The following is a 16,468-nucleotide window of genomic DNA, read 5'->3' as shown; positions in this document are numbered from 1 at the left end:
ATTACAAACTACTAAAATAACTAGTAAATGTTGATATGTAAAGTTCATGTATCCATATCTCATATTGTATAAAAAAAAACAAAAGAAAAAGATTTTTATTAATTATTTTGTATTTTGGAGGGGCAAAATAACATTAAAAAAATACACACACAAAAAAAAATGCCAACATATGACAATTAAAAACTAAAATAATAATAATAATAACCCACGACAGAACAAAATTTTAAAAAACAAGCAGAGCTAAGAGACTATTTCACCAACCACCATTACATTACAACATTCTTATTACATTGGGAAAGATTAAATAAACACTAAAAAAAATAATAATAATAAAGCTTTGAATCCTAAAAAAATTTCACAAGCTTGGAACGCTCCACAATGCTGCAGAACTAGGAAGGTGATTTTGATCAAAACAAATGAACCATAAAAGAATTATTTGAAGACAGCCATTTCTTTGTGAATGCAAGCCAGAACCAACAAACAAACTTATGATCAGAAAACACTGAGTTCAAGTTCTTTTATATCAAAATCTGATGCTTTATTAGCATCTTTTTCGGCATCGGTAGCCTGGAAAAGAGGTGCTTCAAGCTCGGGAGGATTCTGAAAAATAATCAGATATGTTAGGAAATAAAGCATCTCTATGAACATGGATAAGAGATCCAAGATTCATCAGCAGAAAGTAAGAGGTCTTTTGAGATTGAGTTTCTAGTTTACCATGCAACGAACGAGCGCCCAATTGACGCCTCGGAAGAAAGGATGTCGTTTGATTTCACTAGCTCCTTCTCGAGAACCTAATCGGTTTTTGGGGTCTCTATGCAATAACCTAAAGATTAACTGCTTTGCATTGAGACTAGCCTGAAACACAGCATTTGAAAGTTTTCATATCTTAGATTTGTATATACATAAGAACATAAAAGATTTTTAAACTAAATGTATTAATTGTGAGTAAATAACAAAATTTTCTTCGTAAAAGGAGATTATTTATTTACCGATATACTTCTAGGAAATTTAAGATCCTTGTGGAGAATGTTGGCAAATGTCTTTTGCCTTGTCTTCCCTCTAAAGGGTGTGTATCCATAAAGCATTTCATATAGAAGGATACCTGAATTATGAAAAATAAAGAAACATGATTAAGAAAATAAAAACAAAAATATAATCCTCAAATATTTTCAATCAGAAAAGACAATAATGAAAATTACCCAAAGCCCACCAGTCCACTGCACTAGTATGGCCAGCCCCAGTAATGATTTCCTACAAAAGAAAAAAAAAAAAAAGGTATAGTATTTGTTGTTTCGAGTCGAAGTTTGTGAATTAAATAGTTATCATCTTATCTTATTAATGGAAAAGCGTCTGCAAGTACAAACCGGTGCTATGTACTCTTCAGTTCCGACGAAGGAGTTCGATGCTCGCATAGGTTCAGCCATAAAGATCGGAGCCTGTTGAGCTCTTGATTGCTTTTTCTTCTCATTTGCTGTTGGAAGCAAAAGCTGAAGAGTTGCAGAATTCACATCAAGAGAAGTCCTATAACTTGTAAATGAAAACTTTATATCCTTCAAAGATTATTGATAATGTTAGATGCTTGATAACTTATGTCTAAAACATTTGGGATACCTGAGGTTTACAAGAAGTCAAACATGACAAGTCAAAATCCGTCAAGGCAACGTGTCCGTTGCTTTGGAGTAGAACATTCTCAGGCTTTAGATCCCGGTAAATTATCCCTGAAAGGACATAGATTAATTCAGAGCAAGAAACTTGAAGGTTCACTTTATCGCCTTCTCGATCACAAACATGACGTTACCTTGACAATGGAGATACTCCAATGCAACAACAACTTCAGCAGCATAAAACCTATCGAAGATGCAACGTAATTTTTTTGTCAGCAAATTTCTAAGGCCTCGTTTTTTGTTTTTTGTTTTTGAAAAATAACGTGCTTGTTTTCTCACTTTTTTTTTACAATAATTTTCATCTTTACATTTAAATTCTTAGCCAAATATAAATAGTGAGGAAATAAATATAAATTTAAATCCCAACTTTTGGTTCATAAATGAAATGTTATAGAATGCCAAGCTTTGGTTAATTTACCTGACAGCATCTTCCTTTATGACCTTTGTGGGTTGTCTGTCCAAAAGCAGAAAGAGTTCTCCACCAGGACAGTAATCAGTTATAAGACAAACATGTGTTTTTGTCTGCAAAGTAGCTCAAATTTTAGAATCTAATTTAGTAGACCATAAATAACACATGAGAAGGTAAATAAAGAAGTCAGTCAACAGTCTGTTTAGTTTGTCAACAGTCTGTTTAGTTTTAACAGCTAAAAGAAGCTGTTCTATCCACTGTTGATGTTTTCGAACATTTCGGTAAATAAGAAAAGCCAATATATATTAATTTTTCTGCATATATATAACTTCCTAACCTGAAACGAAGCGTATAGTGCAGGAAGAAAAGGATGATCCAACATGTCAAGTATTTCTCTCTCGGCGCAAGCTCTATGCACCTGCCCAGCAAAACAGAAAAATGTTCCTAAACAAAGTAGAAGAAATCCATAGCTAAAATTCTAAATACTTTGCTTATCAAGTGAAGCATTAAAAGAGAACATTTTCCTCAACATCACCCCGACCACTTCCAAATCCTAGATTTCTTTCAAGTTCTTCTATAACATATTATGACACTTCCGAATGCACACTGTGTAAAGTGAAATGTAACGGAACTTCTAATATGAACCAAGGGAAAACATTGATGAATAAATCAAAATATTTCAAAACCTTGTTGCGGTTGAGCATGACACCCTTATCCATTGCCTTCATTGCAAAATATTGATCAGTCCCACACAGTTCTACCAAGTGCACGCTGCAGCCAACATTGTAAACAAATAAAATAGTGATTTGTGCTTGCTATTGATACACGGCTTTGTTCGATATTATAGACTAAACCACTCGGACAAAATAACAGCGATCCATTCTGAACACAACCGATAAAAATGGGAAAGAAACAACACAAACCTGCCAGTATCACCAGATCCCAAAGGCTTCACTGGCCTGAAATGTTTCAGTCCTATCTGTTCTCCACCGTCTAAAATCTGTAGCAGAAGAGAATAACAAAACTGACGATAGTGCAAATTCAACAGATTATGCAATGAGCCGCATTAAAAACACCGCAAACAGATTGCCACCGGCTATTCATCTTTCTTGGTTCCTTATATATATTTTATGTAAAAAACTAGAGCATCAAGTATAAGCATATTGAATTTATGTGTAAAAATCTAGGACTGGGAGGACATACGAATCTGGTTGCAAGAGGGCTCGGCTCCAAGGACTTTTTGAAAGTATTTAAGGTTTGAAGGTAAAATAATTCAGGCAAAGAGAACAAAGTAAAATGAATATACCTTCTGGATGGCTTTCCAAGAAGGACTATCCTTTCTGTGAGGTTTTGGTTGAACCATCTTAGAATGATTTGCCCATAAATCTTCTGGTGTCTGTAGGTTGCAGAGATTTCTTCGTGAGAAAAAGAAACTTCAAATTGTTGCAAGAGATGGATAAAGGATTCATCATACCAAATTGGCATCAGGAAGTTCTCTGGCTGCCATATCAACATTTTCTGCAGTTTCTTTTATCTGGCAGTGGACATTGAGCAACAACATAAAATGGCTCTTTAGTTCAATGAAATACATGCCATTCTTCAACATAGAGTATTTTCATGTGCAAAACTATATATAAAATGCCGAGAATCATAAACCAAGATGAGGTTCATATTAGAAACAACCGACCAATTTTTCGCCCTCCTTTGCAGTATTTTCCGATATGCAATTGCTTAGCGGTTCCACATGTTGACTACCGTCAAGTTGTACTCCAATAAAATACTGGACTTCACCCTGTTTGCAAAAGCAATAACTTATCTATTTCAGCTCAAAACTACAGCCATTTTATTCATAAAATAGCCTCTTGAAATCCATACGATACGAGATATATATCAAAAGTTAACGAGTCAGCATCATTTAGAATCTCATCTTAAGAGAAGGGTACCTTCTGGTCACGCATAGGTTGTAGATGAAACAGGTTCCAAAACTTCTTGCCTGAATTGAGATTCAATAAGACAAAGAAAAGTCATACATGACCTTCAAACAAACATCACAGTAATTATCGAATTCACAGAAAGAATAAGCATACCGCTTTTTGTGTAGTTAATAAGCTGCACTGTAACTTCTGTTTGGTTGTCGATTGCATCTCTTATTTTCTTGACAGTTGCTCGATCGGTTTCAGGACCTTGCAGAAATCTACAACATCCAGAATAATAACAGATATTGTAAGGCTCATTCAACTATAATTTGCATAGCTATATGATTCAAATCATTTGAGAAGCAATCTAAAGTGAAGAAGAAGTTTGAGCATGCCTGCAGTTTCTTCCCAAGATTTCTTCTCTACTGTACTCGGTTAGCTCCAGGAAGCTATCGGATGCAAATATCTGAATATGGATAATAAACAATTAACTTCCATAATACTTTTCATTCCTCATATGTTACTTAAAACCAACATGTTAAGAGTTGAAGTAAGAATCTTACAATGGGATTGTCAGGCAATCTAGGATCAGTAATGACAAAGTTTTTCTCTATACGTTCAAGAGTAGTAGCTAAATCAATACCCTTCCTCATTTCCCTTTGCCTTACTTTGTCGTCGACACTATCTGGTCTAACATCGTCATCGGTCTCGTTATCATCATCGGAACCCTCTTCAATGTCGAAGCTTTCAACATTTGATTGACTTTTCCTCATAATCCTTAATCATAAGAAGAGATCATCTGAGAAACTTTCAAGTCTAGATTTGTATTTAATGAGAGATATCTGTGCAGGCCAATTAAACTCACTAACATACCATTTTAATTATGAACAAGTTATCTTTAATAAGGTAAAAGACTTGAATTCAGAATCAGTTTTGGATGATTAATTCCCCATAAAGTAATTTATTTAATATTACTATTACTTAAATTATCTTTGATTTAGTAAAAGTTTAAAATTATGTAGACAATTTTTGAGGTGTGATAAATAAAATGAATGGTATGAAACTTATTATTAGTTAGTTTGTAAACCATTAAACCAAATCTGTCTGTTACTAGATTTTTATAAAATCCCCCCCGTTATTATTTACTTATGATAATTATTTTAATTAAAAACAAAAACTTAAATCTCAAACATTTCCTTCAATTATTTCTAAACCAACTAAAGAAATCAAATATATGTGTATTTATTATTATTATTATTATTATTGTTATTGTTATCATTAAATCTAAGGTAATGATAGATGACTTAATAACTATTATAAAAATGAATGACTTGATAAAAAATAATAATAATAAAAGGCCCGCAAAAACTATTGATTTTCGTATTACACGACTCTTTTTCAATATATATATATATTTAAAAAAATTAAAGGAAATTCATGAGATAAAATAAAGCCCAACAAGACCAAGGCCCACAGATATCAAGACTGTCCAGGGTTTCCATCCCATAATGACTGTCCAGGGTTTCATCAACATCAACTTTCTTCAAAATTCTTGAAATGAACAAATAATATGTTTTATTAAAATTTAGGATGGATATCAATTTATACTCCTAAACTTTGGAAGGTGTATCATTTTAAACCCTAAACTTATAATTATATCAATTTAAACTTTGAACTCTGGAAATTGTATCAATTTAAATGTCAAACTAATAATTGTATCAATTTAAACCCTGAACTTTCTTAATTGCATCAATTTAAACCCTTCATTATGTTTTATTAAAATACACTTATAAAAATTCGGGGTTTAAATTGATATATTTATGAAAGTTCAGGGTTTAAATGGATACAATTATTAGTTTGAGATTTAAATTGATACATAGTTTAAATTGATACAACCTTATTCAAGGTTTAAATTGATACAATTATTAGTTTAAAGTTTAAATTGATATAAACCCCAAAGTTCAAGGGTTAGAAACTGATACTTACCCTAAAATATATAACAAATTACTTCAAATATAAAATTTAGGAAATTTTAGTCTATACACACAATGTATACTTACACATAAAGATAAAATAACAGTTAACAATTTACTAATTTAAGTATCTACTATTCCGTTTGATATAGTTGTAGTTTTTTATTTTTTGTTTTTAAAACTTGGGTTTGTTTCTTCCCAAATTTCTTTACTACAGATTTCACTCCTCTTATGGAAAAAAAAAACATTTAATGTCAAAAAAAAAATAGTAAAAAAAATCATTATTCTTATTTATTTATTTATTTTTAAAAAATCCCAATAGTTGCTAGATGGTACTTATAAATTTAATTAATAAGCACTTATAATCTGGCCTCAAGTACACAAACTCATTTGATCATTTCAATTTCAAATAGTACAAGTATGGTGTTCACGATACGGTTTGGGTTCCAATCGAACCGAATCGTGAATTTTAAAAAATGTATTTTCTGAAACCAAACTGAACCGCATGTTTGATTTGGTTTCATGGTTTTTTTGTTTTTTTAAATTTTTTTGCTTTTTCATATTTTTGAAATTATATATATATAGTTTTTTAATATATTTATTTAAAAATCGGTTTGGTTCGATTTTAAATTGGTTTTCAGATTTAAATCATATCGAACCGCAATAATTCAATTTGAAAATATATCAAACCGAATCGAACCACATTAATTCGGTTTCGGTTCAATTTTAGTAGTTTCAATGATCACTCCTAAGTACAAGTAATGATGGACTACACCATTAACATATTATTAATGCCTTTGCTTTTTATTTATATTTTTATTGGCTAAAATAACATTTAGACCCCTGAATTTTACATTTTATTCTATTTTAGCTCCTTGAACGTTAAAAAAATGTTCAAATTTAATTCCTATACTTTTAATAAATCTTAAAATTAGTCATTTGAAATTAAATTTTATCAAAACTGACCCAATAATAATAATAATAATTTTGCTACAATACATGACACTTGTTTGTAAGTTGTCAAAAATGATAGAGGAACTATAGTAGAGATTTTTTAAAAAAGAAAAAAAAGAGTAAACAATAAGAGGAGAGGGACTATTTTAAGATTTATTTGAAGTGCAAGACTAATTTTGAATATTGGTTCGAACCACAAATTTATTGTCATTAACACATTAATATGTTAGTTGAGTTATGCTCACTTATTGTCGGATACCTTTTATTAATTAAGTATTATATATTTTTTTTAAAAAATAGTACAACTTTTATTATTAAAAAAATAGTTATTTTCAAATAAAAGAAAATGAGTTAACTTATTTATAAATTTAGTAAAATGTCACTGTGTATCAGTGATAGATCGCGTCTATCAATGTTTATCAACATCTATGAGTGTTAGTAATAGATGTTTATTGCAATCTATAGTTACATTAATAAACAATGTCATTTTGCTATATTTGAAAATATTTTCAAACAATTTTACCATTTAAAATAATTACACTTAGAAAATGGTAATTATAAGTTTTTCTAAAATAATGGTGATTATGGGATTATAAGTTATATGACCTACCAAATGAATAGAAAACATATATTATTTTATGGAAAAACAAAAATAAAAATAAATGTATAAACCGTACCCCATAAATGAACGACGGCTAGACTTTTTGGGTTTTTTCTCCGGCAGCTCATTGATACGCTGCATCGACCTTCTACTTCCTCCCTGTGATTTTCGACCAGCTGCAGGTGCTGCACTCTCCGACTTTCGCCTAACCATAGTGGTTTCATATCTGTCGTCATCGTTGTCGCCGCCACCACCACCGCCTGATTTTCTAAACAACCGGCGGTTCATAGATTCACTTAGAGCCCGAGGCCTTTTCACCGCTTGCACAAGCTCCGTTACCGAACTGGTAGCCATCTCCTTTTGACGGGCTGTAACATAATTACCCAAATGTAAATCCAACTTCGAATATTTTGTTAGGGCGATCGTAATGCACTTTTAGGACAATCATTAAGTTTATAGTAACAATTTTAAAATATGACAAATAAAGTAATACCTATCTATTAGTGACGCTATTATTAATAGACTCCTATTAATAATATAATATATCAATAATAGATTTTGAAAGCTAAATTTAAATTTTGTTGTAATTACAATTTTTTGCATTTTACTATATCTACAAATACTAGGGACTTGATTATTGTATTTGCAAGTCTCTCTATTTTTTAGTTCAAACAAATTAAACCTATTTGGTATCAATTTGGTTTTTTGTTTTTGTTTTTGAAAATTAAGCCCATAAACACATGTTACACCTCTAAATTTCTTAATTTATAAACTACCTTTGACCAATTTTCAAAAACCAAGCCAAATTTTAAAAACTAAGGCTCCGACTGGTAACCATTACGTTTTTTGTTTTCGATTTTTGAAAATTAAGCTTATTTCTCCCCAATTTTTTACAATGATTTGCATATATCTTAACTACAATGATTGGCTTCTTATCCAAATTCCAAAAATAAAATCGAATTTTTAAAAGATATTTTTTTAGTTTTCAAATTTTTGCTTGGTTTTTAAAGTCATTGGTAAAAAGTAAATAACAAAATAAAAAAATTGGAGGTGGAAGTAGTGTCTATATAGGCTTTATCTTCAAAAGCAAAAATAAAAAATTAAATAGTTACCAAACAACACATTAAAACAAATAGTTTCTAAAAAGTAATTTTGCATTTAAAATTTAACTACGAATTCAACTCTTTTACTTAAAAATAAACAAATCGATGTAAGAAATTAAGAAAAATAAGATAAATATTAAACAATCAAAAATAAAAAAATGAAATAGTTATTTAACACGAAAATTGAATGAAACTATAAAAGAAAATAGTATTATTATCTAAGATGATGAATGACTATAGTCTTAACCACTAGTAGAAATTTTAAGGAGTTGCTTTAAGAGGAGTATTTACATTTATTTAATAATAAGATAAATGGTTACAAATATTTTAGAACTACTAAAATAACTCCATGAATTCAATAATAAGTAGGGTAGGGCATTCAAACTTCCAATATTTTACAAAATTACATATATTATCTCAGTTGTGCTACGTTCGATAATATAGAATTATTTTACTATATAATTCGACAAATATTCTTTTGTTTTATTTTTTGAGTACTTTGATAAGTATTTTTCATTAAACATTTCATCCTAATATTAACAAAAAATTTAGGACAGTTTCACTGTATTTAAAAAATAAAAAATAAATAAAAAATAAAAAATAAAAAAAACTAAATCTACCATCAATTAGGAGTATTCAAATGATCCGAGAACTCAAACTATCCAATCCAAGATGTAAAGGTTAAGTTGAATTGGATTAAACTTTTTCTATTTTTGTTGGGTTGAATTGGGTAGGGCATGTCTAGAAAGAATTTGAGTTCACCCAACTCAACCCGAATTATATATATATATATGTTTCTCTTTGTTTAAAGTTTAATTATTTTGTATTGGCTAGTTTGTGGATTTTTAACATTTTTCTTTTAAATTTATTATGATATTTGTCTTTGTTTAAAGTTTGTAATAAATATTATAGATATTTGGTATTTAATATTTGATTTCTATGAGATTTTAGTAATTAGGTAGATAAATTTAAATATTTTTAATTAAGAATAAAAAAAATAAATTATAATCCAACAACCCAACCTAACCCAGGTTGGATTGGATTGGAGATTTTATTTGAGTTTTTTGGGTTGCCAACCCAACCAACCCGAATTTTGGGTTGGTTCAACAAACACCTTCAACCCAACCCATCTACACCCCTACCGTCAAATTTTTTTTTTTTTTTTTTTTAAACAATTGGGTGAAAATATCAATAAAAATAACAGCCAAATATTACTGAAAATGAGCGTGACACATTCTGTCCATATTGAAGTTCCAAAGACATTCATGTAAAAATATCACACCGGAATTGGAAGGTTCCGCCATTGGTTCATATTCTCTCTCAATTGGGATAGAATCAAAAGATTTAAAAGCCATAATTAATGAGGGAATAAGTAGCTAATTCAAAAGGCAAAAAAAAAAAAAAAAAAAAAAAAAAGTTGTCAAAATTTTATTATCATTATTATTAATTTTGAGATATATTTACGAAATGAGCTACCTATAAACATCAAATTAAATAAGATGGGTTGGAAGAATTAAAATAATGGGGACCCAAAAGAAATAATGAAGGGAAGAGAGGAGAAAAAGAAGAGCAATAAGAATGGCATACCATCATAACGAATCAAGGATTCTGGCAACCCATTGGGACGGACCATCTTATCTTTGAATCCCTCTGTGTGTTTGCTCACCTCCACTTGCATTCTGCCACATCACCATATACATGAAAATGATGACGTTTTCAAATATAGAAAAATAAATCAAAATATTTACAAATATAGCAAAATGATATATCACTATTTGTGTCTATCTGTGTACGATAGATAGTCGCAGATAAATTGTGATATTTTGTTATTATTTGTAAATATTTTCAACAGATCATTTAAAATAATTTCCCTAAAAAAAAATAGAAATTTTCAAATTACAAATGTAGTCCTTTTAACTTTTAAGTTTTCTCGGATAGATTTGATATTTTCTATATAAAAAAATGTTAGTTTAAAGAACTTAGTGTTATTTTTCAAATTTGGCTAGGAACTTGAATATTTCTTCAAGAAAAATGAAAAGAAAATGATGGTAAAAAAATGGAGAGAAAACAAGTATTAATTTTTTTTATAAAAAAAAAAAAAAAACTAAAACCCTCCATTTGATAACTTTTTATTTTTTGTTTTTAAAAATAAAGCCTATAAACTCTACTTTCACCTTTAAATTCCTACATTACATTGTCTATTTTCTATCAATGTTTTAAAAAACCAATCTCAGTTTTAAAAACTAAAAAAACAGTTTTTAAAAACTCATTTTTGTTTTTAAACTTCATCTAAGAATCCAAACGTTTCTTTAACAAAAATAAAACCCACGAAAAAAAATTGAGAGAAAATCATCATAAATTTAAAAAATGAAAAAATAAAGTTAAAATAATTATCGAACATGACCTAAAAAAACACCATCAACATCAAATGAGGTTTTCTAACTGAAGAAAATGTAAAAAAAGATAAGCATCTCATTATCTGCACATAAATTCACTTACCCAACATTCTGTTCCATTATCAATCACAGTCCAGAAAAGATCAGAGGGTGAAGATTTAACATGAGAGGAGAGAAAAAAGAGAGGCCCACATTCCATCAAAATCAAGCATTGAATCAGTAACCAAGATGGACAAAGACAGGCACCCCAAATGGACAATATACAAATTAAATGAAAAAGTTGGTTGATAATTAATTATTAGAGGGACTTGGGAAAATACCTACTTCTAGTTCATCATGTGATATGTTTCTTTTATTATTATTATTTTTTATTTTTATTTCTTTTAAAGTTTTAACACAGATCACACTCTTTCATCAAAAGCTACCTTGGATTTTGGCTATTGCCCATATGCCAAAATCTTCCCCTTCATCAGACATAGATCATATCCTACTCACTAGTGCTTCCTTATTTCATGGCTTTGGAATTATTTTTTCCATAATTGAGTTCATTTCTCACTCTCTAAAACTCTAAAGTACACTCTCGTGAATTCATGTCCATATCTTGTCCCAACCTTTTATAGCTATATCACTTCAAAACCCTATGAAAATTACCAATTAGTCCTCAATTGAAACAATGCGTAAATTTTTGTCTCTCTATTTGGATATGCCCTTTGTCTAAAAAAGTATTAGAACTTATTTGGAATGACGCTCTAAGTACTTACAAATTTAGTCCCTCATCTTTGAGCTTTGTGCTTGTTTGGTCCCTAACCCTTTCAAAATTACAAATTTAGAAATACAATTTTTTTTTAAAATTCACTAACTTTGTAAACACACAATTGAAAGTTTAAGGTTCCATTAGACATAAATTTTAAATTCAAATTTGTGGAAGACCTATTAGGCATAAAATTGACATGATCAATAGATACAAATTCTAAAGTTCAAAAATTAAACTTATAAGTTAACCAAAAGTGCTTCTAAGCGTAAAAAGGATGATTTTAAGTGATTAAATGATTGGACAAACATTCCAAACATACTCTTAAACTAACTCATTCCGACAAGGTAATGATTTTTCATATTTAATTTACATTAGTCGCTTTAAATAGAATTATTACACCCACTTCTTCAGACTACTAATAAAATATTTTATATCATAATGAGTTTGATAAAAGGCCAAGAGGGAATGAGTTCAATTCATGGTGGCTACCTAACTATGATTTAAAAACCTACAAGTTTCTTTGACACCCAAATGTTGTAGAGTCAGATAAGTTATCCCGTGAGATTACTCGAGGTGCCCGTAAGCTAATCTAGACACTCGATGAATGTACGAAATCAAAGATGAGACAGGGAGAAAATGCAGTGAATTGAAGGGCAAAGACAGAAGGAAAAAGGAAAAGGTAAAATGATAAGAGGAGCATATATAAAGAGGGAGATGTGAAACTGACCCAATAAATTTAAGAACTTTGCCATCATCATCTTTGATTGGTGAAATAGTAAGAAGGTTCCAAAAAGGGGTCCCGTCTTTCTTGTAATTCAACAACCTCCCACAGTAACTTGTCCCAGCTTGTAAAGCTTCTCGTATCTTAGCCACATCTTCAGGGTCTGTATCTGCACCCTGTAAAAATCGACTGCAAATCCCAGCTCCCATTTAATTTCATTTAATTTAATCCTCACATTTCAAAACTAAAATCTTAATACATTCAAACTTCTAAGGCTTGTTTTTTTTTTGTTTAATTTAAGCAGTTTCTTCTATCACCGACACATTCTTGAAGAACAAAATACCTAAGGAAATATTTAAGATATATACTCATCTGATTTCAAGTCCAAGTAAGAATGATTCCTCTTTAAAGGAAAGGAAATGATTTAAAAGTTACCCAACAAAATAACCCTTTTATAATTTTAGCATCTACTTCTCTTTGATAACCGTTCCATCTTTTTTATTTTTGAAAACTAAATTTATAAAGGAATTACTGAGTTTTGATATCCACTTTTACTGCAAGTTTGAAACTTAAAAAAAAAAATAGTTTTAAAAAACATGTTTGACTTTCATTTTTAGAATTTAACTAGAAAGTGGAATATTTCTTTCATACATGAGTAAAAAACATAATTGGAAAACGGATAGAAACAAGCATAATTTTTTTTAAAAAAAAATAAATAAATAAACAGATTGGTATCAAATGAGACCATAACTCCCGTTTAGTAACTATTTTGTTTTTTGTTTTTTATTTTCGAAATTCAAATCTATTTTCACTTCATTTCTTAAAATGATTGTCATCTTTACTTAGCCAAATTTTAAAAACAAAAAACTACCGACCCGTTTGGTAATCATTTATTTTTTTCTTTTTTGAAAATTAAATCTATTTCATTGACATTTCTTATGATGATTTGCATATTTATTAAGTACCTTGAATTCTTAGTCAAATTCTAAAACAAAAACAATCTTTTGAAAGCTACTTATTTTACTTCTCAAAATTTGGCTTGGTTTTTTAAACCATGGGTGAAAAGTAGATAACAAATGAAGAAATTTGAAGATAGAAATGGTGTTCATAGGTTTAATTTTAAAAAACAAAGATAAAAAACAAAATAGTTATTAAATAAAGCTTACATTTTTTATTTTTAAAATATAGCTTGATTTTTTTAAGTTATCAATAAAAAGTAGGTAACAGAAAGGAAAAATTTAGAGATAAAGTCTTTAAGCTTAATTTTAAAAAACAAGAAACTGACAATTTTCACAAACGAAATGGTTAGGAAAGAGGCTTAGTATTTCAAATCCTCCCACTGTCAATTCTTTACTTCAATTAGAACGAGTAGAAATTGGTTGATTCTTCTGCAATTAAATAATTATTCACCTCATTCTACAAGCACAATGATGAATTCAATAGAGATTTTCCTATAAACATGTATTAGTTTCAAAACCAGCAATCTGAAACCGAACAAAAATCTCAGAAACAGCAAAAATTGTGGGAATTGAAAATGGGTTAAAGAGAAAACTCACCAATTTCTTCCAATAACTTCCTTGGAAGTATAGCCAGTCATCTTGAAAAATCCAGCACTAGCATACATAATCGGATAATCAGGTTTCGTAGCATCAGAAACCACAAATGTTTGTTGAAATGTCGACAGAGCGTCTTTCAAATCTTCAGACACTCTCGGAATCCCCCTTTCTCTTCCCCCTTCTTCCGACATGTCGCCCGAACTCCGCACCGTGTTATTCGAAGTCCTCCTCGAGGTTTCCTGTTTCGTATTCGGTTCATCGCCGCCGGAAGTTCGTACTCCAACGCCTTGTGGCTTCCCAGTTTCCGTATCGGTTTTCAGTACCAATCCCCACTCGGCAGCGCGTAGGGCGGCGGAACCCACTTCGTCCGCCGATTTCGCCTTCCCCGACGGCGATTTGTCGCTGAAAATCGACGAGATGGTTTTCTGAGCGAGTGGGGATGAGGGTTGTGGTGAAGGGTTTGAGTCTTTGAAAGCCATCCATGACGTAATTTCCTCGCCGGTTTTACTCGCCGGTTTAGCGGCGAGTTTGGTTGAGTCCGATTCTGCACTGCTACGTGGCTCGACCCAATTGGGCCACGTTGGGTTCGGCCGAGAAATGGAATTGATCGATCGGGACGAGTAAGTGGACGAGGGATTGAAAACCTCTAAGGATCCTCGAGAGTCCCGAGGAAATGGCGCGAGTGGCGAGGCCTTCGGCGCTGGTTTATCCAACGGTTCCATTGGGACTCTGCATGAACATTACAATATCAAAATGTGCAATTACATATATATATATATATATCTATCGTAATTTTTCTTACCTTCAAACTTTATCCACTTTACTTTGAAACATTAATTAATTATACTAGGTTGGCCAAAAATATAAATCACTTTTAAGAAAAATAAATAAATATCCCCTGTAAAACTCAATTATCATTTTTAAATTCTTAATTGGAAAATTTTTTAATTGCCTAATTATTAATATATAATTACAAAAGTGCAGTGAAATTGACAGATATTGATGATTCATAAAGATAAATCAAGATTTCTTGAGGCCCAATTTTGATATTATTGTTCTTACGTGGTGAGTCCATGTGGACTAGTCATGAAACGGTAGGGCAGAGATGAGACGACGACGTCTTGTTGATTTGATAGATAATAATAAAAAATTATGTAAATTAAATGATACTTGGAGGGTACTAACGTCATTTCAAGTCATTTGCCTAAACTGTCTTTGTGGTAGTTGCCGGACGGAACACCTTAACCGACCTAGAGCTCCTCGTATCTTGGAGGGTATTATTGTAAAAATGAATAAAGAAATGTCACATTTGATTTGGGGTGGTTTGAAATTGATTACAAGAGAATTATAATAATTAATTTACAGATTGAACTCATCGGATATGTGTTTGGGAGGTTATCTAAATTATGTTTTCAAAAAAGCTTCTAAATTTCTTATTCAAATGGTGCAAATTTTAGAATAAAAATTTTCTGTTTTGAGTGTATTAAATTTTGAATTTGAAAATTTCAAATGCATATTTATATTAGAAAATATTAAAAAAAACAATAATAAATATAGAATTTGTTTTTGTTAAAATTAAAGTATGTAGTATATAATATATTATATATTATATAATATTACAAAATAATATTTTAAACAAACATTTTTACATGAAACAAGTTCATAAACTAATTAGTAATAGTTTGTAGTCAACCTAATATTTAGTGTGTAATTGTAGTTAGTTTTGTGGTCTATAAATATATTATCAAACACATTTTGAAAAAATTTTAAATTTGAATTTAATTTATGAATCTACTACCAAACACATATCTAAAAACATGAAATACAATAATGTTTTCATTGAATCTAACTGCTTACCAAACAGACCCTAAGGAGTTGTTTGGTTTGGGATTTTATAGATGTCTGGCAATAGGAAGATCGGGAATATGATGTATGAGAATAAAAAAATGACTTGTATTTGGTTGTGCATGAGAAATCTATACAAACTTCATGAACAAAAATTATGTTATATTTAATTTATGAAATTAAGTAAGAGGATTTCATATAATTGTAATAGGTCAATTAATTAAAAAAATAAATATCATTTAATATATTGATAAAAGTTAATTAATTGATAATTAATAATAGTTTTAATTATAAAAATTACAATTAAACAAGCAATATATTAAATCAACGTCATATTAATTATAATCTAATTCTTAATAATTTTTATAATTAATTAAGTTTGATAATAGTAATTTTTATTTAATTACATGATATAAGAAAATATATTTTAATAAACAATATATTATAAAAAGTAAAAAATAGATAAAAAAAATATATGATATGTAAATAAAGAATATTAGTAAAATAAATACTAAAAAGTTTTATATGTTTAATTAAAAATGTCAAATTGCAATTAATCTCAATAAATAATTTTTT

General features: G+C 29.7%; 1 protein-coding gene across 2 annotated transcripts; it reads right to left on the bottom strand.

Annotated features, from left to right (window-relative positions):
- Nucleotides 1-221: 221 nt before the first annotated feature.
- PHOT1 (phototropin 1) lies at nucleotides 222-15,009 on the bottom strand. Of its 2 annotated transcripts, XM_090305725.1 has the most exons (23): nucleotides 14,850-15,009; nucleotides 14,048-14,776; nucleotides 12,498-12,680; nucleotides 10,208-10,299; nucleotides 7,594-7,885; nucleotides 4,553-4,766; nucleotides 4,385-4,455; nucleotides 4,161-4,267; nucleotides 4,017-4,066; nucleotides 3,761-3,865; nucleotides 3,548-3,607; nucleotides 3,380-3,469; nucleotides 2,997-3,073; nucleotides 2,760-2,844; nucleotides 2,411-2,491; nucleotides 2,083-2,186; nucleotides 1,799-1,848; nucleotides 1,612-1,718; nucleotides 1,365-1,487; nucleotides 1,200-1,251; nucleotides 990-1,102; nucleotides 715-855; nucleotides 222-600 (listed from the first exon to the last, which is right to left on the bottom strand). In XM_090305725.1, exons 2-23 carry the CDS (start codon nucleotides 14,767-14,769, stop codon nucleotides 493-495), a joined length of 3,027 nt encoding a protein of 1,008 aa, XP_090161851.1. In that variant the 5' UTR covers nucleotides 14,770-14,776; nucleotides 14,850-15,009; the 3' UTR covers nucleotides 222-492. The 2 variants fall into 2 exon arrangements, with proteins under 2 accessions (XP_090161851.1, XP_038901431.1); XM_039045503.2 differs by lacking the exon at nucleotides 14,850-15,009 and having other exon boundaries at nucleotides 14,048-14,832.
- Nucleotides 15,010-16,468: the final 1,459 nt, after the last annotated feature.

Source organism: Benincasa hispida, chromosome 10 (genome assembly GCF_027475165.1).
Source record: "Benincasa hispida cultivar pf3 chromosome 10, pf3_genome.v1.1, whole genome shotgun sequence".
NCBI lineage: Eukaryota > Viridiplantae > Streptophyta > Magnoliopsida > Cucurbitales > Cucurbitaceae > Benincasa > Benincasa hispida.
This window is presented reverse-complemented; position numbering and strand designations above follow the sequence as displayed.

Excerpts from the sequence above, each read along its gene's own strand:
- PHOT1 (XM_090305725.1), bottom strand. The coding sequence starts at position 14,769 with ATGGAACCGTTGGATAAACCAGCGCCGAAGGCCTCGCCACTCGCGCCA. Across the intron at positions 4,268-4,384 it reads ATCTTGGGAAGAAACTGCAG|ATTTCTGCAAGGTCCTGAAA; the intron begins GCATGCTCAAAC and ends TGGATGTTGTAG. Across the intron at positions 3,608-3,760 it reads CAAAGGAGGGCGAAAAATTG|ATAAAAGAAACTGCAGAAAA; the intron begins GTCGGTTGTTTC and ends GTCCACTGCCAG.